The following is a 21,889-nucleotide window of genomic DNA, read 5'->3' as shown; positions in this document are numbered from 1 at the left end:
CGGGACACGGGCATTTCCAATTTCTTCTTTAGACAAGCAGAGCGCCCGCCAGCCGTAGACACCGCGGCTGTCAGTCAGATTGCTGCCTGACCAGGCGCCTACACAACGCAAAGGGTCTCTTGGTCTCGTGGGAGCTATAAGCCCCGCCTCCTAGCCCGAAGTATTTGCGTCACGCGCAGGGCCTCCTGGGAGTTGTCTGCCCCGCCCCCGGGCCGGACGCCGCAAACTACAGCTCCCGACAGTCTGTGCTGCGGCCAGGGACCGGAGTCTGGGGGCCCAGTGGGGCAGCCGGGTGGGCTGGCGCGGGAGAGGCGGCCTTGCCAGGCGCCGTTGAGAGGCGGAGGACAGCGGGGTGCAGCTGGCGCCTGGGTGGCCAGCCGAGGATCTGCTGCCAGCGTCTGCGGTGCGCAGGGCCCGGTGTTCTAGGGCCCGGGCGCGGAAACTCCGGGCAAGTGGGGGGCCGGGTCGGGCGTCCTCCCAGCGCTGGGGGCGGTGGCACTGGGTCGAGGGGTCCGACAGCTTGACCGGGCTGTAGGTTGGGCGGGCGTCCCCGGCCCTTGCGTGCAGCAGGCTTTAGGTTCTTCGCCCTGGACACAGCTCGTGCCCGGTGCGCGTTCTCGGTGCGTGTGGGTGATGCAGCGGGTCCCAGCCGCCCGACCCCTGGGAGCCTTTAAAGCGAGCGGCGGCCTCCGTCCCTTCTCGTTTACTAACTGTGCGTACCCCTGGCCACAGGGTTGGATCTCCCGGGCCTCTAACGGAAGGTCAGCCCAGCGGAGGCCAGTCCCAAATCTCCAAGCATCAGGGCTCCTGCTCGGTTCTCAAGGCGGGTGGGGGACACTGGACCTCCACACAGGTGAGCTCTTGACAGTTTGGGTTTGGTTCGTTCCCCCTGCGGATGCCGTCTGATGTTATTTCAAAGCTTGTGTTTGTGTCTAAATGTGCTTGAGTGGACTGGGCAGTGAGAAATGTCCTTCCTGCCTCCTCTGGGTTCAGACCAATGAGAAAAGCAGAGGTGCCAGGAAGGCTCCTGATGAGCCAGCAGGCTTGGGGACAGAGCAAGGTTGGCCCCTTCTAGGTCCCCTGTCTTCACATTCCACTCTGGCCTGTTGCTTCTGATGCAACAAGTATCTGAATGTCATTCCCCCACCAAGGTCAGCCCTAGGCAGTGTGGTGAACTCCAAGCTGCAGTGTACCTGGAGCTCTCCAGCTAGATGACCAAGATTAGCAGCCATGATACCCCAAACCTTAATGGATGTCCTCCAGCGGATGTCTTAATGCAGGGCAGATCTGGGTTTCCTGGCCTCTGTGGCTTAGGTTGGCATTCTTTGTTTGATTCTACTGGTACCTAGGATGTCCACCTGCCTCGTAGGAGCCTCTGATGCACCAGTTTTTGCCACACATTTTCAACTCAGCAGTGTCTCAGGCACCACCAGAGATGTAGGGAGATAAACTTGAGTCCTAAGTGGTCTCTGTCATGTAACTGTTCGTCTGAATAAAGGCAATTTGCTAACTTTCACAATTAACATGATTTAATTTTTATGGCTGTATGGGACTTCCCAATAAAATATTCTCATAATAAGGGACAGCATTCCCCCCAATTCTGATACCTCTGACCTATTGAGGGATCTTTAATTCTGTCTGGGTGTGGTGTCCCATACATGCTTTTTTTAAAAAAAAAGTCAGTTTTTTTTTTAATTTTATGTGCATTGGTGTTTTGCCTGCATGTATGTCTGTGTGAGGGTGTCAGATCCCCTGGAACTGGAGTTACAGACAGTTGTGAGCTGCCATGTGGGTGCTGGGGATTGAACCTGAGTCCTGGAAGAGCAGCCAGTGCTCTTAAATGCTGAGCCATCTCTCCAGCCCTCGGTATATACTTTTAATCTCAGCACTTGAAAGGAATTCCAGGCCAATCTGGACTACATAGTAAGTTCCAGGCCAGCCAGAGATAAAAAAAAAAATAAATAAAAATAAAAAAGTTTGTTCCTTATAGGAAGGAATACTAGAAATAACAGCAGCCCCAATGACCACTGTCAGGTCATGGTAGTAAATACTGCGTGTAAAACTGCCCCTAAAATGGTCTTTCCCCAGCCTGGATTCCTGCCTACCAACTTGGTTTGCTGTGTTCTGTGTTGGCAATGGCTGCTAGTTTTCCACAGGAAGTTTTGGTGGCTGAGAAAATTTGTGGCCCAGGAAGTAGCAACTAAATGCCTGGGATGCTGACTAGAGGCTTCTGTGTGCTTTAAGGTGAGTTCTGCTTCTCTTAAAGAATATTGGTCAACCAAGTCCTCATACTCAGATATCCCCCGTTATAAATGTAAATATCTATAGCAACAGCTCCAGGAGTGCTTGGACACATGCCAGGGACATGACTGTCTGATGGCATAGGAAAAAGTCAGTTAACTCGGAAGGTAAATTTCCTACTGAGATGGTGGTACCCATAACACACTGTGGTTTCCTGAAGAATGATGTATATCAGAGTTGGGTGACATTCAAGTTTGAAAGTAAGAACTTTCTTTTTTTGTTTGTACACCTGAGCTTTAGTGGTTTGCAGTTCTTAGACTGTTCTGGAGCTCTTCTAGGCTGAGCTCCAGGACAGTGCTTTCAGACCCTAGGCCCTCTCCCTACACCCAGGGCCTCTTTGGTAGTGTGGCAGGTTTCAGCACACTGGGGCACACAGTACTGCACTCTATCAAGACCCTTGTCAGTTAGGGCAGGAGATGGAACAAGGGAGGAGAGGCCTCCTACTCAGTGGGAAGGGCTGGCTTATGGTAGTTGTTAAGAGGTTGTGGCAGGTGTATTAGTCAGGGTTCTCAAGAGGAACACACACACACACACAGACACACACACAAAGAGGAACACAACTGATAGAATGAAAAAAAATTTATGGAATTTATTCGTGTAGCTTGCAGGCTGTGATCTAACTAGTCCAACAACGATTTTCTCCTGATAGAAAGTCTGAGAATCCAGTAGCTGTTCTTTCTGTCACTGAGGCTGGATATCTCAGGTGTTCAGTACATACTAGAATCAAGAAGTAGGCTCTAATACCAGTAAATTGATATCAAGGGTAGGCAGGGAAGAGCAAACACAGAAGGTGTGGTCCATATAAAGGTGGATCTTGCCAGCTCAGAAGATCCAGATTAAAAGTGGGTCTTTCTTTTTTTTTTTTTTTTTTTTTTTTTTTTTTTTGGAGACAGGGTTTCTCTGTGTAGTTTTGCGCCTTTCCTGGAGCTCACTTGGTAGCCCAGGCTGGCCTCGAACTCACAGAGATCTGCCAGGCTCTGCCTCCGAGTGCTGGGATTAAAGGCGTGCGCCACCACCGCCGCCGCCGCCTGGCCCTTCTTCTTTACCTCCTCCTCCTCTTCCTCCCTCCTCATCCTCTCTTTCTCCTCCCCCTCTCCTCCCCCTCCTCCTCCTTCATTTTATAGTGCCCTGAGTCCAGCTCCTGCTGCTAATATGCATATGGGCCTCTGGCCCCCAACTAGAGCATGGGCAGTGTACCAGTCACCACATCCCCAAAGAAAACTTACTCTCACTGGAACACCCATGAGCTGTCATGTTAAAAGCTCTTCTGATAGGGTGAGGCCGTTGGAGGCCCTCTCATCCATGGTGGAGCTGTTACTGTAGAGGAGCAGAGCCAGCTGCCATGACTAGCTGCCCACAAGACCCTCCCCTTGTCTGAGGCTCATTAGCACCAAAGAGTTTTGGACATTCTCAATATGAGGTTCCTTTGTGGTTTGTCCCTCCTCTGTGGAAAGAGGAAGAAGGTTGGATTTACCCTGGCATTATGCCCTGGTGCCACATCTTAGCAGGTACTCCAGAGCCCATGGAGAGGAATGAGCTAAAGAGGACAGACAAGGTCCCTGGGCAGATGAGGGGGATCCTCTGAAAAGACAGAGCCCATCTGTTTGGGAAGGCTCTTCATAGTCCTGAGCCAGGTGAATGTACCCATCTGCTTTTACTGTCCTGGGCCTGTGTATAGGAATAAGAATTGCAGAAGGGACTTGAGAGGTCATGCAAGATTAGCAATAATGCCTGTTCTTTTAGAAGATCTCCAGGTTCAATCCCTAGCATCTACATGATGTCGTACAGTAACTCTAATCCCATGAGATCTTACACCCTCTTTTGGCCTCTCCTGGCACTTCACACATGTGGTATACAGATATATGCAGGCATAACACTCATACACATGAAATAATTTTTTTTTTTTTTTTGTTTTTTGTTTTTTGTTTTTTCGAGACAGGGTTTCTCTGTGTAGCTTTGGTGCCTGTCCTAGAACTCACTTGGTAGCCCAGGCTGGCCTCGAACTCACAGAGATCCGAACTCACAGAGATCCGCCTGGCTCTGCCTCCTGAGTGCTGGGATTAAAGGCGTGCGCCACCACTGCCTGACTGAAATAATAAAATTTTTAAAAAACTGCATGATGCTGTGCTGGCCAGGAGGCCTGTACCTCTGAGAATATGGTGTGATGTAGAGCTAGAGTCAGTGTGTGGTAGTTCCCTGTATTCAACATAGGCTTCTGAGTGGTGCTGGATTTTTACTGTGCTTGGCTCTGGGACAGTCTGTGGTGCTCAGGCCATTACCATTAGCTGCAGACACCCAGCCTTCAGCCAGTGTATGTGGCTAGGCAGGGCTACTGGTCTTTCTTACTGTCCACCTGTGGCTTCCTGGTGGATAGTGGGGAATGTTTCCTGAACTAGGCAAGCCAGGAGGCTGTCAGTCTTAGGGCAAGGACAGGGATCCTGGAAGAGGGCCCAGGCAGAAGGCTGATGTGTGCTGTGTTCCTATTGCTCACTTAACCCTGATTTGCCCTCTGCCCCATGGCTGAGTAGGGCCATTGGGCCCCAGCTAAAGTTGGCAGGACCCTGTAATGTTTACAGCTGCCCCAAAATAATCTTCAGCTGCACCCAAACCAGGTGTGGGGTGACCTTTCAGCCTCTTGTGAAACCTGAGTATGTGTCCTGGAACAGGACTGCTGGTTCATTGTAAGCAGTCCCTCCTTCCCAGCTGCAGGGCATGGTTCTTAAATGGTGAAGTAGAAGTACTTGTCACAGCACAGGAGCCCCTGTCAGATTTCGTCTCTCAAATCCATTTGTGTGCCTGGTGACGGCTGAGGCAGGAGTCTGGGAAAGTACGTGCTAAGACTTTATTTAATGTTAGTATGATACAGAGCATTCAGGCCACATAAGCAACCTAAAGCTTGGCATGGCTAGCACTATGATGCCCTGAATTTGCCTGCCCATTTTTTAAACTTCTGTTGGCAGAGTCGCTGCAGATGGCACTTTGACCTTCCATGTCTATCAGCTTTGTCCGCTGCCCCAAATAGCAAGGTGGGTTATAGTTTATATTCTCTTGGGCACTAAACACTGCAGGGCCCAGTCCACCATGAAAAACATGGGCAGGTGCTTCTGTGATTGCATCGCCTCTGTGGCTGGACCACGATTCTCCAGAGAATGTCCCTAAAGTGTTGTATGACCGCTGCACTGTCCTTTGAAATGTGGAACAGAGGATCTTGTCCTGCCTGTGATCAGTGTTCTGGTAACAAAACATTCTATGCATAGTAGGTGTCCTGGAGTGTGTGTCTCAGTGTCTTGCCCATTTTCAGTTTGTCTGGCATTTTCATATACGAGTGGTAGTACTCTATGGATTGTATACTGTGAGCATCTTCTTTCATGGTTGCCTGTCCAGTTGCTTTATGGTATCTGGTTGAACAACAGTTCTTTAATTCAGTCCCACATGTCACCATGCTGCACAGAAAAACAGTCCTTGCTTCTTAAGATGGATGGCCTTACAGTCTTTCACATGGATATCTACAATATACATTTATTAGCTTTGTTTTTAATCCATCAGTTTATTTATTTATTTATTTATTTATTTATTTTAGTTTTTCGAGGAGAGAAGGTTTCTCTGTGTAGCCCTGGAACTAGCTCTGTAGATTAGACTGGCCTCAAACTCACAAAGATCCACCTGCCGCTGCCCCGAGAGTACTGGAATTAAAGGCGTGTGCAACCACTCCTGGTAATTGATTTTGGTAGACAGGTTCTCACTATGTAGCCTTAACTCACCATAGAGACCAGGTTGGTCTTGAACTCACAGAGAACCTTTTGCCTCTGCCTCCTGAGTGCTGGTATTAAAATGTGCACCATCATGTCCAACTCTAGCTTTAAAGTATACTTATACTGATGGAGCATCATGCGCAGACTTTTGGGAGCAGATCCACTAGCATGTGGCCACTGTGCCAGGTTCAGTTTCTGATCCTTTGGGCCTGTCCACTTATGATGTTCCCAATTTCTGCCCCTTCCTTTCGAGGGGCAGTCACTTCCACAGGCCACTGTAGTGGGCACTCTTGCATTTGGTTACTGCCCTTCCTTGTCTGTCTTGTTCTTCCGCCCCCTCCATTTTATCCCCTGGCTCCCTCTGGTCCTGGCCTGTAGGCCCATGCTCCTGGCTTTCCCAGCCCCCTATTGTTTTTTCTTCCTTGTTCTGTTGGCTTTGTTTTCTTGCTCCTGATCCATCCTTCTCTCCTAGGTGGCCATCTCAACATGTGTCTTAGGATTAGCCTGGCTATATGACATTTTTTTTTTTTTTTTTTGGTTTTTTGAGACAGGGTTTCTCTGTGTAGCTTTGCGCCTTTCCTGGATCTCGCTCTGTAGCCCATGCTGTCCTTCAACTCACAGAGATCCACCTGCCTCTGCTTCCCGAGTGCTGGGATTAAAGGCGTGTGCCACCACCGCCCAGCGGCTATATGATATTTTTGACATAGACTGAGGTTGCTTTCTGTTGCAGGTTCTTGAACAGCCCACTCACCATGGACCTGGACCCCCATGCAGGTGTGCAGGTGGGCATGCGTGTGGTACGCGGAGTGGACTGGAAATGGGGCCAGCAGGATGGAGGTGAGGGCGGTGTGGGCACTGTGGTGGAGCTTGGCCGCCATGGCAGCCCCTCGACCCCCGACCGTACAGTTGTTGTTCAGTGGGACCAGGGCACATGTACCAACTATCGAGCTGGCTACCAAGGTGCCCATGACCTGCTGCTCTACGACAACGCCCAAATCGGTGTGTGGTGATGCCCAGCTGTGGGTGGGGCTGGCCAGGTGACAGGAGACCTGCAGGTTCTCATTTACCCCACCCTATACCTAGGTATCCGTCATCCCAACATCATCTGTGACTGCTGCAAGAAACATGGACTTCGTGGCATGCGTTGGAAGTGCCGTGTCTGCTTTGACTATGACCTCTGCACACAGTGCTACATGCACAACAAACATGACCTTACCCATGCCTTTGAGCGCTATGAGACATCACACTCACGCCCGTGAGTTCCCTAGACCACAGCCTATCTCCCCAGCACCTTCTGACTGGTGCCTTTGACATCCAGCCAGGCCTTGGCCTCCAGCAGAGTCACTTCCAAAAGTACCTAGCAAGTCCGTCTTGCAAGATTTCCTTGAAGAATACCCAGGGTCAGGCTATTCTAGAGCTCTGAGAATGGCACTCCTCCATTTCTCACTGAAGGCTTTTTCTAGGTACATTGTAAGGTGGGTGCTGTGGGTGGGATTTCCTCTGCTACCTCACCCTTAGGGTCAGGAAGGCATGACTCCAGTACAGCTGCAGTCTGGAGCACTGAAGGTATTTGCCACATGGATGGTAGTGGCCATTGAAACACAGCATCTCCTGGTGGTGCCAGGGCCTGGCACGGAGGCTTGTCACTGGGCAGCTCACCTTGGGTGCCAGCCCATTAGTACAGCTGGGGGTGGCCCTAGTCTGATGCAGTAGGAATTGATGGGAGACAGGTCTCTGTTGGATTTGGGAAGGCACCCTGATACTATCCTTCATTCTCTACATCTCCTGAATCTTTCCTCTGTGCGGAGAGAAGTGGTGTTCCCTCTTCTGGCCAGTATGAGATCAGGGCAGCTGTCTGAGCTGGTGGCCAGATAAGTGTTTTCACTGCTCTGGGCCAGGCCCTGCCCCCGCTGCCTTTAAGGCAGCAGACATGGACTGATCACATGGACTGCTCCGAGAGTCATCTCAGGTGCCTTTTCAGCCGGATATTGGTGAGGTCTCTGAGCCCAGAGACACTGAATAGTTTGTTCCCTTTCCCAAGGTGTGGAGGCCTACTGGGAAGGCCATTCAAGGACAGCGGTTTGGCTTGGGATCCAGAATACCTATATCCTACAGACCCAGATGCCTTTAGCAGAGGGGCAGGGTGGCTAAATGCAAGATCTGGCCATCGTATCAGTGCATGACTCAGGATTCATTCTCTTACAGGGTCACACTGAGTCCCCGACAGGGCCTCCCTCGAATCCCACTGAGGGGCATCTTTCAGGGAGCAAAAGTGGTACGAGGCCCTGACTGGGAATGGGGCTCACAAGATGGTGAGTCGTGGCTGGAAAGACGGAGGTGAAGCTGGCTATAGCTCAGTCTTGAGGCACACTCTTAGCCTGCTGGTGTGCGTACTCTCTTCCCAGGAGGGGAAGGGAAGACAGGCCGTGTGGTGGACATCCGTGGCTGGGATGTGGAGACAGGCCGAAGTGTGGCCAGTGTGACATGGGCAGATGGAACCACCAATGTGTACCGTGTGGGCCATAAGGGCAAAGTGGACCTCAAGTGTGTTGGTGAGGCAGCTGGCGGCTTTTACTACAAGGAGCACCTCCCGAAGCTTGGTATGGGGCTGGCTCTGACACCAGCTGCCCTCCTGCCCTGGCTGTTACCTTATTACCCTGGCATGTCCTGTTGGTGGGGGAGGGCAGGTTGCTTCCCGAGGCCTAGCTTGCCACCTTCCCGCAGGCAAGCCAGCAGAGCTGCAGCGCAGGGTGAGTGCTGACGGCCAGCCCTTCCAGTGCGGCGACAAGGTCAAGTGTCTGCTGGACACAGACGTCCTAAGGGACATGCAAGAAGGCCATGGTGGCTGGAACCCTAGGATGGCGGAGGTGAGCTACCTCTTCTGCTGAGTCCCCATGTGCCCCCCTTCCCAAATCCTTTGGACCCCTATCCCTCTTCCTGCCCCGAGAGTCCAGCCTGACCCCGCCATAGCCTCCGTGACCTGCCACAGTTTATCGGACAGATGGGCACCGTGCACCGCATCACAGACCGTGGGGACGTGCGTGTGCAGTTCAACCATGAGACCCGTTGGACCTTCCACCCTGGGGCTCTCACCAAGGTGCCTAGGGGGCTGGGCTGAGCCCCACTTATTGCTTCTCTCATTCCTTCTGTGTGCCTGTTCAGTCTTGGGAATGCTTAGGCAGGACTAGGGTACCAGCCTCCCATGAGTCTGCAGACCTGAAGGGAGAGCCTGGTGGGTGGAGGTGAAACCAGGAAGGGAATCCAGTTTTGAAGGACACAGAGAAGAGTGAAGTACTGAAAACATCTTAGACTAGAACCTGTGGGCCAGGGGGCTCTGTCCTGAGAACAAAAGAAAGGTACTATGGTAGGCTGGAAGTGGGTTGCTCGCTTTACTTCTTCAGATGCTGAGTGTATCATGGGGGCAGATGGGAGTGGTCTGTGAGGAGACTGAGGTGGAGGTTTGCCAAAGGAGACCAGGTTGGGTAGATTCTGTGAAAGCTTTTGGAAAACTGAACTGTGGGGATGAGACGTGTGCCAGAGAGGTGGGAATGTCTAAGAAGGGGCACTGAATGGGGCAGGGGATGCATTCCTACCTGGACCTGGAGGGGGAACTTCAGGACAGGCAACATTCAGGCTTTTACTCTGCACACAGGTGCATAGGTTGTGTGCACAGATTCCCTGCAGGATCCCTCCCCCTACCACTCCTCCCCTCCTTCCTGGCCCTGTGCTGACATCCTGGGGTCCCACCCAACTCCAACTCCATCTTCAGCTTTTTTCCTGGGTCTGTTCCACTCTTGCCTTGTGTCTGACTGATGGATAGGTACCCTGGAGACAGGTCTTCTGGACCTTCACATATCTCCAGAGCTGGCTTTGGTCTGGTTTGGATGCTGCTACCCCACTGCTCCTTTGGTTGTCCTCCCCTGTGGCTTAGGCTGGCCACCCAGGGCTGATTTGGTCACTTAAGGCCCTTATCCAGCCAGACCATTTGGTTGTACTTGAGGCAGGAACTGGGGACAGGGTTAGATCTGCTTGCCCTCTGGAGCAGGAGGTGTCCTCTTGCATGATCTTGAGTAGACATAAGTAGCTGGAGGAACTCCCCTTACCTGCTTCTCTGTCATCTAGCACAACAGCTTCTGGGTGGGTGATGTGGTCCGGGTCATCGATGATCTTGACACTGTGAAGCGACTGCAGGCTGGACATGGTGAATGGACCGATGACATGGCCCCTGTGAGTCTCAGTGTCTGTTGTCACCCACCACATTCCCTCCCCCCCATGCAAGCACACTGTCTGCTCCACTTCCAACTTACTGTGATCCTACCTCTTCGCAGGCCCTGGGCCGCGTGGGGAAAGTGGTGAAGGTGTTTGGAGATGGAAACTTGCGTGTGGCAGTTGGCGGTCAACGGTGGACCTTTAGCCCCTCCTGCTTAGTGGCCTACCGGCCTGAGGAAGACGCCAACTTGGATGTGGCTGAGCGTGCCAGAGAGAACAAAAGTGCGGCACCAGCCTCAGTGGCCGGTGGGAGGCAGGGCATCCCCTGGCCAGCACTTACCTCAACCCTGCCCCCAGGCTTACTGAGTGTGGCCCTGGACAAACTTCGGACCCAGAAGAGTGACCCAGAGCACCCAGGGAGGCTGGTAGTAGAGGCTGCACTGGGAAATGTGTCCCGGGCTGTGGATCTACTGCGAAGGCACCCAGAGCAGGCAAGCTACCACCCTGTCCTTCTAATGGCCAGCAGGGAGAGGGCCCAGAATTCATGTGTTGGCTTTCTGCACAGGTGGACACCAAGAACCAGGGCAGGACTGCCCTACAAGTGGCTGCTTACTTGGGCCAGGTAGAGCTGGTGCAGCTGCTGCTGCAGGCAAGGGCAAGTGTGGACCTGCTGGATGATGAGGGCAACACTGCGCTGCACTATGCAGCTCTGGGGTGAGGCCTGGGCAGGGGCTGGATCCTGCTAGGAATGAACTTTAGAGCCAGGGTGCACAGCAGGCTGTCCCCAAACCCTCCCACTTCTTCCATTAGGAACCAGCCTGAGGCCACAAGGATGCTCCTGAGTGCAGGATGTGGGGTGGATGCTCGAAATGGCACACGAAGCACAGCCCTGCATGTGGCTGTGCAGAGGGGCTTCCTAGAGGTGGTAAAGACCCTGTGTGAGCGTGGTTGTGATGTCAACCTGCCGGTGAGTGATAGTCTCTGGATTCTCTGCCACTCACCAGCCCTAGGTCAAGGAAGCAACTTGACCATGGAAAAAGGCATTGCTGTGACCAGTCCCCTCTGTTTCAGGATGCCCATGCAGACACGCCCCTGCATTCTGCCATCTCTGCAGGTGCCGGTGCCAGCAGCATTGTTGAAGTCCTCACTGAGTTGCCTGGCATCGATGTCACTGCTACCAATAGCCAGGGCTTCACACTGCTGCACCATGCATCCCTCAAGGGCCACGTGCTGTGAGTGTGGGGTTGGTCACACTGCTGCCAGACTACCCTGATCCAGAGCACTCAGGTGAAGTGCCTAGGGAAGACCTTGGACAGACCTTCTTGTTCCTACAGAGCAGTCAGAAAGATTCTGGCACGGGCACGACAGCTGGTGGATGCCAAGAAGGAGGATGGCTTTACTGCACTACATCTGGCAGCTCTCAACAACCACCGTGAGGTGGCCCAGGTCCTAATCCGAGAGGTGGGTGCAGGGGCCCCAGGGCCACCCACAGGCCAGGAACCAGACCCAATGGGATCTCAAAGCTGAGCCTGTGCCCACCCTTTCCTCAGGGTCGTTGTGATGTGAACGTGCGCAACAGGAAGCTTCAATCTGCACTGCACCTGGCTGTGCAGCAGGCCCACCTGGGGCTAGTACCACTGCTGGTGGATGCTGGCTGCAGTGTGAACACCGAGGATGAGGAGGGAGACACAGCCCTGCATGTCGCACTGCAACGTCATCAGCTGTTGCCGTTGGTGGCTGACAAGGCTGGGGGGGACCCAGGGCCCTTGCAGCTGCTGTCAAGGGTGAGGAAGTATAGTGTGGGTGCTGGGAAGGAGGCCTGGTGATTTTTCACCTCCCATTATGCTCCAGGGAACCAGGATTTCTGGAGAGTGGGGCAGTTTGTGGACCTCAGTTTCAGGGTCTGTAATCCAGACCAGTCTTGGAAAAGGGTTGGGGTCTGGTTGGGACGAGAGGATGAAGAGTTTCAGAGTTTCTGTACCTACCTAGCAAAGGGCACCTTTGGGGCCTGCCTTCCCTACTCTTCCTAGAACCAGAAGCCTTAGCCAGAAGGAAAGTGGTACCGTTGTCCAGATTTCTGGACAGCCCGGTGTCAGCAGAGGCGTTCTTGAAGTGCGTATGGGTTTCCACCCTCATCTGTATGTCCTGCCACTCAGCTACAGGCCTCAGGCCTCCCGGGCAGCACAGAGTTGACCGTAGGTGCAGCAGTGGCCTGCTTCCTGGCGTTGGAGGGTGCTGACGTGAACTACGCAAACCACCGTGGCAGGAGCCCCCTGGACCTGGCCACTGAAGGCCGAGTGCTCAAGGCCTTGCAGGGCTGTGCCCAGCGCTTCCGGTGAGCCCAAAATGGGGGTTTGGAGGGGGGGAACTGTTAAGGCCACCGGGTCCTTTCAAGCCCCCTCCTCCAACTGCAGGGAGCGACAGGCAGGTGGCGGTGGGGGCATGCCCCCGGGCCCCCGGCACGTGCTAAGCACTCCCAACACCGTGAGGAACCTGCATGTGTCTGGCACAGCAGGGCCAGAAGCTGCCGAGTGCTTGGTGTGCTCGGAGCTGGCACTGCTGGTTTTGTTCTCACCGTGTCAGCACCGCACCGTGTGTGAGGGTGAGTGCAGGGTGTGGAGGCCCAGGGTGGAGGAGCCGCCTGGTCCAACCCTGCTAACGGTACACTGCCCCTGGCAGAATGTGCACGCAGGATGAAGAAATGCATCAGGTGCCAGGTGGTCATCAGCAAGAAGCTACGCCCAGGTGGGTGGGAGGGTCTTAGCATATCCCCCATTATCCTGTGGCATAGTCATCTGTCCGAACCTAATCGTCACACCTGCTGTAGCCCGACTCTCACTCACCTTGTCCCACAGACGGTTCAGAGGTGGTAAACACCATCCAGATGCCTGGTCCACCTCGCCAGCTGGTGGAGGAGCTACAGAGCCGCTACCGGCAGATGGAGGAGCGAATCACCTGCCCCATCTGCATCGACAGCCACATCCGCCTAGTGTTCCAGTGCGGCCATGGTGCATGCGCGCCCTGTGGCGCTGCGCTCAACGCCTGCCCCATCTGCCGCCAGCCCATCCGCGACCGTATTCAGATCTTCGTGTGAGCGCGTTCCGCACACCATGGCCGATCCCAGACCCTTCTACAAAAGCCCTGTGTTTTATAAAAAAGATTCTCGGACTTTACTGCCTGCTCCTTGCCTAGGTGTACTGGGCATGCCCAGCGTTCCTCACCATTCCCAGCAACCCCCACCCCCAAACACATAAACTGCCTGAGACTCCAGGTTGCCTATAGGTCAGGAACACTGGTTGTGGTTACAGGCCACATCAAGTGCCCTGGCTGTGGTTTGACACAAGAGGGTCCCAAAACCCACACAGTGCACTAAAAGGCTTAGGGTGGGTTCTATTTTCGGCCCTATAGGGGGCTCACCCCACTTCCTTCAGTCCCTGTGCCCGCCCCTCCCTCCGCCCCCGTGGGGCGGGACTTAGACTATTTAGGGTTTGGCCAAAGCAGACTCGCCTTTCAGAGGGCCCGGGTGTAGGAGGCAGAGGGTGGGAGTCCGCCAAGTTCTTGGCAGTTAAGCTGGGGCAGAGGGAAGAAGCGAGAAAGGGTCCACTTACTGGAACAAATACTTTGGAAGGGAGAGCAGATGGCTGACGCTTTTCAAGAACTTCCAGCTCAGCTATTCGGGGCAGCAGGGGACACCAGCTGCTTGGCTTGGTGCTACCTCTGCTGGCCAGTGCAGTGTTGCTGTCACCCAGGGTCCAAAGCCGGCATGGAAGACTGGGAGGGGCAAGACGTGTGGCTAGGAGCCCCTCCTTCCTCAGCCTGGCTCTTCTTCCCTGCCCTGCCTGTCTCACCCTCCCCCAGTCTGCTCCGCCCTGGGGATCTCTGCTGGGTCTGGCATCAGTTGGATTGCCATGCCACACTCATTCGGCGGCCACCCAGTATAACCACGGGCTGCCTGGTCTACCCTTCAGGCCTTGGACCATATCTCCTAACGCTCTACCCTCCAAGCCAGAACCCTGCCAGACTGCCACACTCAATGCCTGATTCTTTCTGTTCCTGTAACCCCCTCCCCTCTGAGCACGAGCAGGAATTCCTGGTCCTGCCACTCTGCAGCGACCTCCTGCTCTGGTCCAACAAGAGCACTCTCTGGCCGAAGCAGACCCTTTCCCAGATGTCCTAAGAACCCCCACAGGCTTCCTGCGCCCTGTCCTTCCCGAGGCCCGGTCTGTACTGCTGTCTCTCCCCCGTGCCAGCTCAGCCACCCTGTTCTCAGTGCCCTCGCCTCTGCGCTCCCCTCTGTATGCTGGTTACTCTCAGTCACTGCGGACCAAAATTGAGGTTTCCCTCCCGGATTTCACTGTGGGGTATAGGGGGTTGAGGGGAAAAGCCAAAGGGTCATTCAGCCCCCAACCATGTGGGCATGGGGAGCAATTGATACCCCTTCCCCAAACCTCAGACCTGGCGCCTCACTTGTTACTAGCCCCTTCTCTCGTTCCGATAGACCCCTATCCTTCAAGGCGTTCTGGCCACTGCCACCGACCCTACGACCTGGTTCCTGGAACCCCCTGGGGGATGCGGATCGCCCCGACAGGCCAGCTGGTTCACTTCACAAGCCAGCTCCTGGTCCTCGCCCGCCATAGGGTTGTAACTCGAGCCGCCCGCCGCCAACCCCCCTCCCACTCCGCCCCAACTCTGCGGCCCAGGTCCCTGCGTCGCACTGCCCCTTGGGGCCCTGAACCCGACAGCAAGTCTGCCATGGGCTGCCGTGTCTGGGTCGATCTGGAGGCATCGGGTGTTGTACAACAGAGCCGCTGGTTCGGGGCTGTCCTGAGTGGGCTGTGCCTTCTCTCCGCGCTGCTGTTGCTGGAGTGGCCATGGGCGCCGGCAGAAACTGCCTGGAGTGCTGCGGTGAGAGGACAGGCGGGCCAGGGTGCGGGGAGGGTCTATGGGGCCCATGTGTGAGGGTGTGTGTGGAACTGCATGTGAGTCCTTAGTCCCAGACATCCTGAGTCAGTGTGTCCGGTGGTCGCTGGTGATGGGAGGCGGCGTCCAGCTCCAGCTGGGCCCACTCTCAGTGACTTTTTATTTTTGATTTTTCGAGACAGGGTTTCTCTGTGTAGTACTGGCTGCCCTAGAACTCGCCATGTAGACCAGGCTGGCCTCTATAGACAACCCCCAGAGATTAAAGGCATGCGCCATCCAGCCTGCCTCACTCCTACCCACTCTTAACTCCCTTCATCGGGGTGGGGGTAAAAGCAACTTATTAAGCATAGAAAAGCGAAAAACCCAGAGGGAGGGTTCATCCATAACTTCCTCCACTCCATTGCCCAAGTCAGCTTTCAGCAACAATTGCGATCTACAGACTTTCTCCTGCCTCCTCACATCCACTCTTTTCCTGTGAAGAAACAGATGGATGCACCAAACTCTTCAGTGGTCTCCACTGCCCAGGTCCCCAGTCCATTGACCACACTGGTACCCAGAAGACGCCGCTACACATTGACACCAGCCAGGCTGCGTTGGAACCACTTCAACCTCACATACAGGTACCACGTGGACCCGGGGAGGAGGGCAGGTGTGTCAGGTCGTAACTCAGACACTAACTCTCCCAATACCCCACCCCCAGGATTCTCTCCTTTCCACGGAACCTTTTAAACCCAGAGGAGACAAGGCAGGGCCTGGCTGCCGCCTTTCGCATGTGGAGTGATGTTTCCCCATTCCGCTTCCGTGAAGTGGCTCCTGAGCTCCCCAGTGACCTCCAGATAGGTGGGTGTCTGAAGTGCTCCTTACCCTCCCAGCCCCCAAGTGTGATTGCAGCCTTGTTGTGTTTCCCTAGGTTTCTACCCAGTCAACCACACTGACTGCTTGGTCTCTGCTCTGCACCACTGCTTTGACGGTCCCACTGGTGAACTGGCCCACGCTTTCTTCCCACCCCATGGTGGCATTCACTTTGATGACAGCGAGTACTGGGTCTTGGGCCCCACACGCTACAGCTGGAAGAAAGGTGACCCAACTCCTTGGTCTGGCCTCCTCCTGGGGGCCTCATTCTCTCCACTATGTGGGCTACAGAGGTCTTTGGGGCAGGAAGGATTTCCTGGGGCTGAATGTTTGAGAGGAATTCTGGTTCTCACAGGCCAGAGTCTCCCGCCTCCCCCCTTCCCCCCATGCCGCTGGAGAGGGAGCTGGAGTTGCATTCCTGAGGGCCAAGCTCACAGCCTAGGCTGGGAACAAACTTATCTTCCTTGGCTGTGGTCTAAGGGTGGCTTGCAGCTGGGCTCCACCATCAGTGCTGGGCCTCCTGGAGCAAGACTGGGAGCGGAAGGGCTGAGGGCTCCCGAGCACTAAGCCCCGGGGCCCACAGGCGTATGGCTCACAGACCTGGTGCACGTGGCAGCCCATGAGATCGGCCATGCGCTGGGACTGATGCACTCACAGCAACACCAGGCGCTCATGCACATCAATGCCACATTGCGAGGCTGGAAGACACTGTCTCAGGATGAGCTGTGGGGATTACACCGGCTCTATGGTGGGTACAATGGGGCAGGTGGGTGGGCAGATGGATGGTAGGGCTCTAGGCAAACCCTGAGACACGTTGCCCTCCTATTATTAGGCTGCCTGGACCGGCTTTTTGGGTGTACATCCTGGGCAAGAAAGGGATTTTGTGATACCCACCAGAGGCTCATGAAGAGGCTCTGCCCCAGAAGCTGTGACTTCTGCTATGGTGATGGAGGCTCAGATGGGGTTGGGTGGGAGCCTCTTAGACTCAGGTCTCTCTCCATCTTGGGCCTGGTTTGATGGGGGGAAGCACTGACATGGCATTTCGCCATTCTCTGAGTAGAATTCCCATTCCCCACTGTGGCTACCACCACACCACCCACCAGAATGAAAACAAGGCTGGTGAGAGAGGGTAGGAACATGACCTTCCACTGTGGGCAGAGGATCCTACACAAGAAAGGCAAAGTATAGTGAGTAACCAGCACCGGGCAGGCATGTCTAGAGGGGCTTGGGGCTGCCTGGGGTACCCTGGTGGGTATATCCTGGGCCCTTGGCATGGTAGGAATGCAGGAACCTCCCCCTGCAGCTGGTACAAGGACCAGGAGCCCCTGGAGTTCTCCTACCCTGGCTATCTGGCCCTGGGTGAGGCACAGCTGAGCATCATTGCCAACGCAGTCAACGAAGGCACCTATACGTGTGTGGTGCGCCGGCACCAGCGTGTTCTCACTACCTACTCCTGGCGGGTCCGAGTGAGGAGCTGATCCTGCTAACAGCTTCTGTGCTGGAAGCCAGCACATAAAGCACTTTCTCTCTGATGTCTCTGTGCTGTTTCATGGGAAGAGGGAAGGCCAATCTCTGCCCACCTGGATGTGGGGATCCTGGGGTCAGTACTCCACTACTTCTGCAAAGCCCTTTTTGTGAGGACATAGCCCAAAGGGCAAGAAGGGTTTTGCCAAGATGGCCTCTAGAACAGTGGGTTAAAATGAAGCACAGGGATCAGCAGCATCACCTAGGGTGTGCTGAGAGAAGGATGTGCATGGGCCCTAGGAAAGGCTTCAGTGTGAATAGGGAAGAGGCCGAGGACCCAAGCAGTCAGTCATAGGTGCAGCTCCCATCCCTGAGACACCCACCAGGCCCAATAGAGAACCAGCATGCTAGGAAGAAAAAAAAAGACATATGGGAGAGCTTCCTCCAAGAATAGTTTACTACTTCTTAAAACATTAACAACCTCGTATAAAAACCCACTGTGGCTGGAGTTGTCACACGCCTGGATCTGGGAGCCAAGGTCTGTATAGATGGGGCTGGTCTAGACACCCCAGTGCCTATCAGGCTGCCTCATGCACCACACAAGCCACCACCCTCCAAGACTGACAAGCAGACCACTCCAGCTTGCTCCAGACCAGATCCTACTGTGCGGAGGGGTTGGCCATCTACTCTGGCACCTATAGATGCCCCACCCTTCCTCACTAGGAAAGATAGACACCTCTGAAAACTGCCTTTCCTTTCCAGAAGGAAAAATGTGATTTAATTCTACAAATTTACAACCTGTCCCAAAACAAATAACAACATGGAGAGAACAAACAACAACAGAAAAACCAAGGTTGTCCTGACTCAGCAGGTCTGCCTGTCCCACCTAGCTGGCCAGGGTCAGTCAATGTGACCTCAGAACTTGAGGCTGAAGCCAGGGCCAGCGGCTGAGGCTCCCTGGTTGGTGGTGGTGAGGTGGAAGCCGGTCTCCTTCAGGTCGTCATCACCCAGCTGGCTGTAGCCCAGGCCCCCCTCGGGGGGCCGTGGACTCGTGCCTCGCTTCACCCTCTGCTGCTCACTCTTGGCGGGCCATGTGGGAAACATGGACGGGTCAATGGGGAGGGGAGTCTCTCGGAAATACTCGTGCTTGAGGCCATCTTCTGCATTGATCCTCCTCCCAGGATAGTATGTCAGGAACCTGAAGAGAATGGCATTTGACAGTGAGTATCTGCTGTGTGGATCAGGGCATACACGCCCATCACAGACAAAGCAACGCATGTTGGTGGATACTTGTGGAGCTAGGTTGAGATAGGAGATGAGACCCACTGGGCCTCAGCATCTCCTAAAACCTGGTATTCAGGGGCTTCCAGGCCCCAGGGCAGTTCTGCAAGAGAACCAGCCTGGAGCCTAGTGGCTGCCGACGGTGCCACCCTCAGACTTACTTGTTCATGAGATCAAAGCCCTGATCTGATAACAAAGCCCCAAATCGCTTGCGGAGGTTGTTATAGGGATACTCGCTGAAGGTCATCTTCTTGACTGCTGGGAGGTCATTATAGCCAGGCCAGATTTTCTCACTGGGAGTCCCCAGGTCCTGAAAAACAGAGATTTCTGAATTAGACATGCACTTCATGGCGCCTACATGTCGCTTTTATCAGAGAGACCACCAAAAGAAAACAATGTGGTCCCAATCCTGATCCCAGTTCTGCATACACATTTCCAGCCATTCTCTAGAAAGATAGGCTGGCCCTAATAATCACCTTGAAAACCTTGTTGATCTGATCGATCTCTGACTTCCCAGGGAACAGAGGTTTCTGTGTCAGCAGCTCTCCAAAGATGCAGCCCACTGACCACATGTCCACAGCTGTGGAGTACTCCTGAAAGTCCAGAGAACATGGTTCAGATGACTGAAGGTCCACATTAGTGTCAGCCATCAGTTTGAGTAAAGGCACCATGGGGCAAGGAATGTTCTCAGACCCCTCTTCAACCTACTTTAGCACCAAGCAGCAGTTCTGGGGCACGATACCATAGGGTTACGACAACTGGAGTGTAGGCCTTGAGGGGTGAACCATATTCACGAGCCAGCCCAAAGTCACCAACCTATAACAATAAGGACAGGGTGGCCTATAAGACCAGGCTATGGACGGGGTTTCCAGGGGTGAGGTGGGAAAGAATAGGGGCTCACCTTGAGAATGCCAGCGTGGCTCAGCAGAAGGTTAGAGGTCTTAAGGTCACGGTGCAGGATCCAATTGTCATGGAGGTGCTTCACCCCACTCAGCAGCTGGATCATTAGGGTCTTCACCTCCCCTGTGAGTAATGAGATCACACACATGCTTCCTTTCCCCCATGAGTTCCCAACACCCCTGCAAAAGGGTCCAGGGTCTCTGGGTTATTTGTGCAACCAGCTTCAACTAGACTTCTGCAGCAAGTTCATTCCAGGAACACTTCCAGCCCAGGGTGGTTCTGAGCTCACTATGGCCACTACTCACACAGTCACTAGAAGGGCACTATTCCTACCTTTGCTCAGAGATCCACCACAACATACTAGAGACAGGGTGTTCTGCTTTTATCTCATGACTGGACAGCATTGGCCGCTGTCCAGGGAGGCATTCAGCCATACCTGGCAGAAAGGGCTGCTTCATGGTTTCCATTAGGCTCTTGAGGTCATGCTCAACATAATTCATCACAATGTAGATCTTGTCCATGTTGCTTCCCACAACGATTTCCTAGGAATTAACAGTTGATCTATGGATTCTGAGCATGGCTTTTACCTCCAACCCCACCCTGGCAAGCACCGGTTCTGGGAAACCTGAAATTGAAGACATATGCTGTGGGCAGCAAAGACCTACTAAGAGATCTTGGGATAATGATACCTTTGGAAGTGCTAACACCTGGCCCTACGATGATGCCGTAAACCCTGCTCTCTTGTCCCTTCAAGGGATAAGCCTCCCATACAGTCAGGGCATGCCAAATGTGGAAACTGAGCCTCACCCTGACAGTGACGATGTTGGGGTGCTGGGCCTTGAGGATGGTGTTGATCTCCCTCAGTGACGTGATTGGGAAGCCTTCCTTCTCCTTCTCCATCTTTAGCCGCTTCAGAGCCACAATTTCATCTGTAAAAAAAAAACAAAACAAAAAACTGTGTAAGCTGGACATGGTGGCTCATGCTTGTAATCCCAACACTGGAGAGGCTGACGCAGGAGGACTGCCATGAGTTTGAGGCTAGAGAGTGGGACAATGTCTCAAAAAAAAAAAACAAAAACAAAAACAAAACCAAACAAAACCCAAAACAAAACCAAACTAAAAAAAAGCCAACCAAACAAACACAATAACCCAAAATAGCCAGCTGGGGTGGCACATGCCTTTAATCTCAACATTTTGGTGAGGGAGAGAGATCTCTGTGATTTGAAGGTCAGTCCGGTCTATATGGTGAGTTCCAAGACAGCCAGGGCTACATAGAGAGGGCCTGCCTCAAACTAACAAACAAACCATGTAAATGTAAACTGAATCCAGGAACACATCAAAAAGATAATACATCATGATCAAATTGGCTTTTTGAAAATATGCAGGGATGGTTCAACCTATGTATGCAAATCAATGTTATAAATTACATAAATGGACTCAGGAAAAGAAATTACAGTGTTATCTTGATAAATGCCCAAGAAAGGCTTTTTGACAAAAATCAAACATCTCTCATGTGAAAATTCCTGAAGGAACAAATCTCAACATGGTAAAGGATAAATGTGATACACTTACAATTAACATTATATTGAATGGGGAAACTCAAAAGCATTTCCAGGGGTTGGAGATGGCTCAACAGTTAAGAGCACTTAACTGCTCTTGCCCAAACCCAGGTTTGGTTCCCAGCACCCACATGAACAATTACAACTATCTTTAATTCCAGTTCCAGAGGATCTGATGCCCTCTTCTGGCCTCCTTAGCACTAGGTATACACATGGTGCAGAGACAAGTATGCAAGTAAAACACCTGTACACATTAAGAAGAAAAAAAGCATTCCACTAATAATGAAGAACAAGGCGGGGAGCTCACAATCTCCATTCTTATTCAATATAGTACCAGAAGTCCTAAAAAAAAAAAAAAAAAAAAAAAAAAAAGCCAGGCAGTGGTGGTGCACACCTTTAATCCCAGCACTTGGAGGCAGAGTCAGGCTGATCTCTGTGAGCTGGAGGCCAGCCTGGTCTATAAATCCAGATCCAGGACAAGCACCAAAACTACACAGAGATACCCTGTCTCAAAAAACCAAAACCAAACCAAAACAAAAGGAATTCAAATAGGAAAGTTATATTATTATATATTATAGATATACTATATCTATAATAGTTGTCCTAGCTGGTTTTATGTCAACTTAATACAAGCTAGAGTCATCTGAAAGG

At 53.1% G+C, this 21,889-nt stretch overlaps 3 protein-coding genes across 18 annotated transcripts in view; 2 read left to right on the top strand and 1 right to left on the bottom strand.

Moving 5' to 3' along the window:
- The first annotated feature begins 181 nt into the window (after positions 1-181).
- Mib2 (MIB E3 ubiquitin protein ligase 2) lies at positions 182-13,547 on the top strand. Of its 11 annotated transcripts, none has more exons than XM_037203283.1 (22): positions 185-403; positions 733-853; positions 2,089-2,244; positions 5,262-5,327; positions 6,784-6,835; positions 7,137-7,308; positions 8,259-8,365; positions 8,459-8,653; positions 8,778-8,920; positions 9,043-9,150; positions 10,176-10,280; positions 10,382-10,544; positions 10,620-10,753; positions 10,828-10,976; positions 11,073-11,229; positions 11,334-11,494; positions 11,597-11,723; positions 11,813-12,046; positions 12,419-12,597; positions 12,677-12,864; positions 12,942-13,007; positions 13,118-13,431. In XM_037203283.1, exons 6-22 carry the CDS (start codon positions 7,193-7,195, stop codon positions 13,354-13,356), a joined length of 2,571 nt encoding a protein of 856 aa, XP_037059178.1. In that variant the 5' UTR covers positions 185-403; positions 733-853; positions 2,089-2,244; positions 5,262-5,327; positions 6,784-6,835; positions 7,137-7,192; the 3' UTR covers positions 13,357-13,431. The 11 variants fall into 11 exon arrangements, with proteins under 11 accessions (XP_028747189.1, XP_037059177.1, XP_037059178.1 ...); XM_037203281.1 differs by having other exon boundaries at positions 6,784-7,052; XM_028891361.2 differs by lacking the exon at positions 5,262-5,327 and having other exon boundaries at positions 9,055-9,150.
- A 1,197-nt stretch (positions 13,548-14,744) lies between these two features.
- On the top strand, positions 14,745-17,566 carry Mmp23b (matrix metallopeptidase 23B). 2 transcript variants are annotated; one of them, XM_028891371.2, is made up of 8 exons: positions 14,745-15,167; positions 15,669-15,802; positions 15,883-16,022; positions 16,093-16,260; positions 16,618-16,782; positions 16,867-16,977; positions 17,095-17,221; positions 17,338-17,566. In XM_028891371.2, the coding sequence occupies exons 1-8, from the start codon at positions 14,832-14,834 to the stop codon at positions 17,510-17,512; spliced, it is 1,356 nt and encodes a 451-aa protein (XP_028747204.1). In that variant the 5' UTR covers positions 14,745-14,831; the 3' UTR covers positions 17,513-17,566. The 2 variants fall into 2 exon arrangements, with proteins under 2 accessions (XP_028747204.1, XP_028747203.1); XM_028891370.2 differs by having other exon boundaries at positions 15,663-15,802.
- A 371-nt stretch (positions 17,567-17,937) lies between these two features.
- The window catches only part of Cdk11a (cyclin dependent kinase 11A), a 31,648-nt gene continuing 27,696 nt past the window's right edge, over positions 17,938-21,889 (bottom strand). For 2 of the 5 annotated variants that reach the window (XM_028891362.2, XM_028891369.2), the window contains 7 exons: positions 20,487-20,608; positions 20,116-20,221; positions 19,681-19,802; positions 19,488-19,595; positions 19,256-19,372; positions 18,941-19,089; positions 17,938-18,696 (listed from right to left, as the gene is read on the bottom strand). In XM_028891362.2, coding sequence (XP_028747195.1) covers positions 18,414-18,696; positions 18,941-19,089; positions 19,256-19,372; positions 19,488-19,595; positions 19,681-19,802; positions 20,116-20,221; positions 20,487-20,608 — 1,007 coding nt within the window. In that variant the 3' untranslated portion in view covers positions 17,938-18,413. The remainder of the gene's footprint in view (positions 18,697-18,940; positions 19,090-19,255; positions 19,373-19,487; positions 19,596-19,680; positions 19,803-20,115; positions 20,222-20,486; positions 20,609-21,889) is intronic. The other 3 variants (XM_028891364.2, XM_028891365.2, XM_028891366.1) reach the window with 3 other exon arrangements.

The sequence above is a fragment of the Peromyscus leucopus genome, chromosome 2 (assembly GCF_004664715.2).
Source record: "Peromyscus leucopus breed LL Stock chromosome 2, UCI_PerLeu_2.1, whole genome shotgun sequence".
Taxonomy (NCBI): Eukaryota; Metazoa; Chordata; class Mammalia; order Rodentia; family Cricetidae; genus Peromyscus; species Peromyscus leucopus.
This window is presented reverse-complemented; position numbering and strand designations above follow the sequence as displayed.

What these genes read in the sequence shown, in the direction of transcription:
- Mib2 (XM_028891354.2), top strand. Translation starts at nt 6,806, where the DNA reads ATGGACCTGGACCCCCATGCAGGTGTGCAGGTGGGCATGCGTGTGGTA. An exon ending in GAGACATCACACTCACGCCC is followed by an intron (nt 7,309 to 8,258) that starts GTGAGTTCCCTA and finishes ATTCTCTTACAG; the next exon opens with GGTCACACTGAGTCCCCGAC. An exon ending in TGCGAAGGCACCCAGAGCAG is followed by an intron (nt 10,754 to 10,827) that starts GCAAGCTACCAC and finishes CTTTCTGCACAG; the next exon opens with GTGGACACCAAGAACCAGGG.
- Mmp23b (XM_028891370.2), top strand. Translation starts at nt 14,832, where the DNA reads ATGCGGATCGCCCCGACAGGCCAGCTGGTTCACTTCACAAGCCAGCTC. An exon ending in GGGATTACACCGGCTCTATG is followed by an intron (nt 16,783 to 16,866) that starts GTGGGTACAATG and finishes TCCTATTATTAG; the next exon opens with GCTGCCTGGACCGGCTTTTT. An exon ending in AAGCTGTGACTTCTGCTATG is followed by an intron (nt 16,978 to 17,094) that starts GTGATGGAGGCT and finishes TTCTCTGAGTAG; the next exon opens with AATTCCCATTCCCCACTGTG.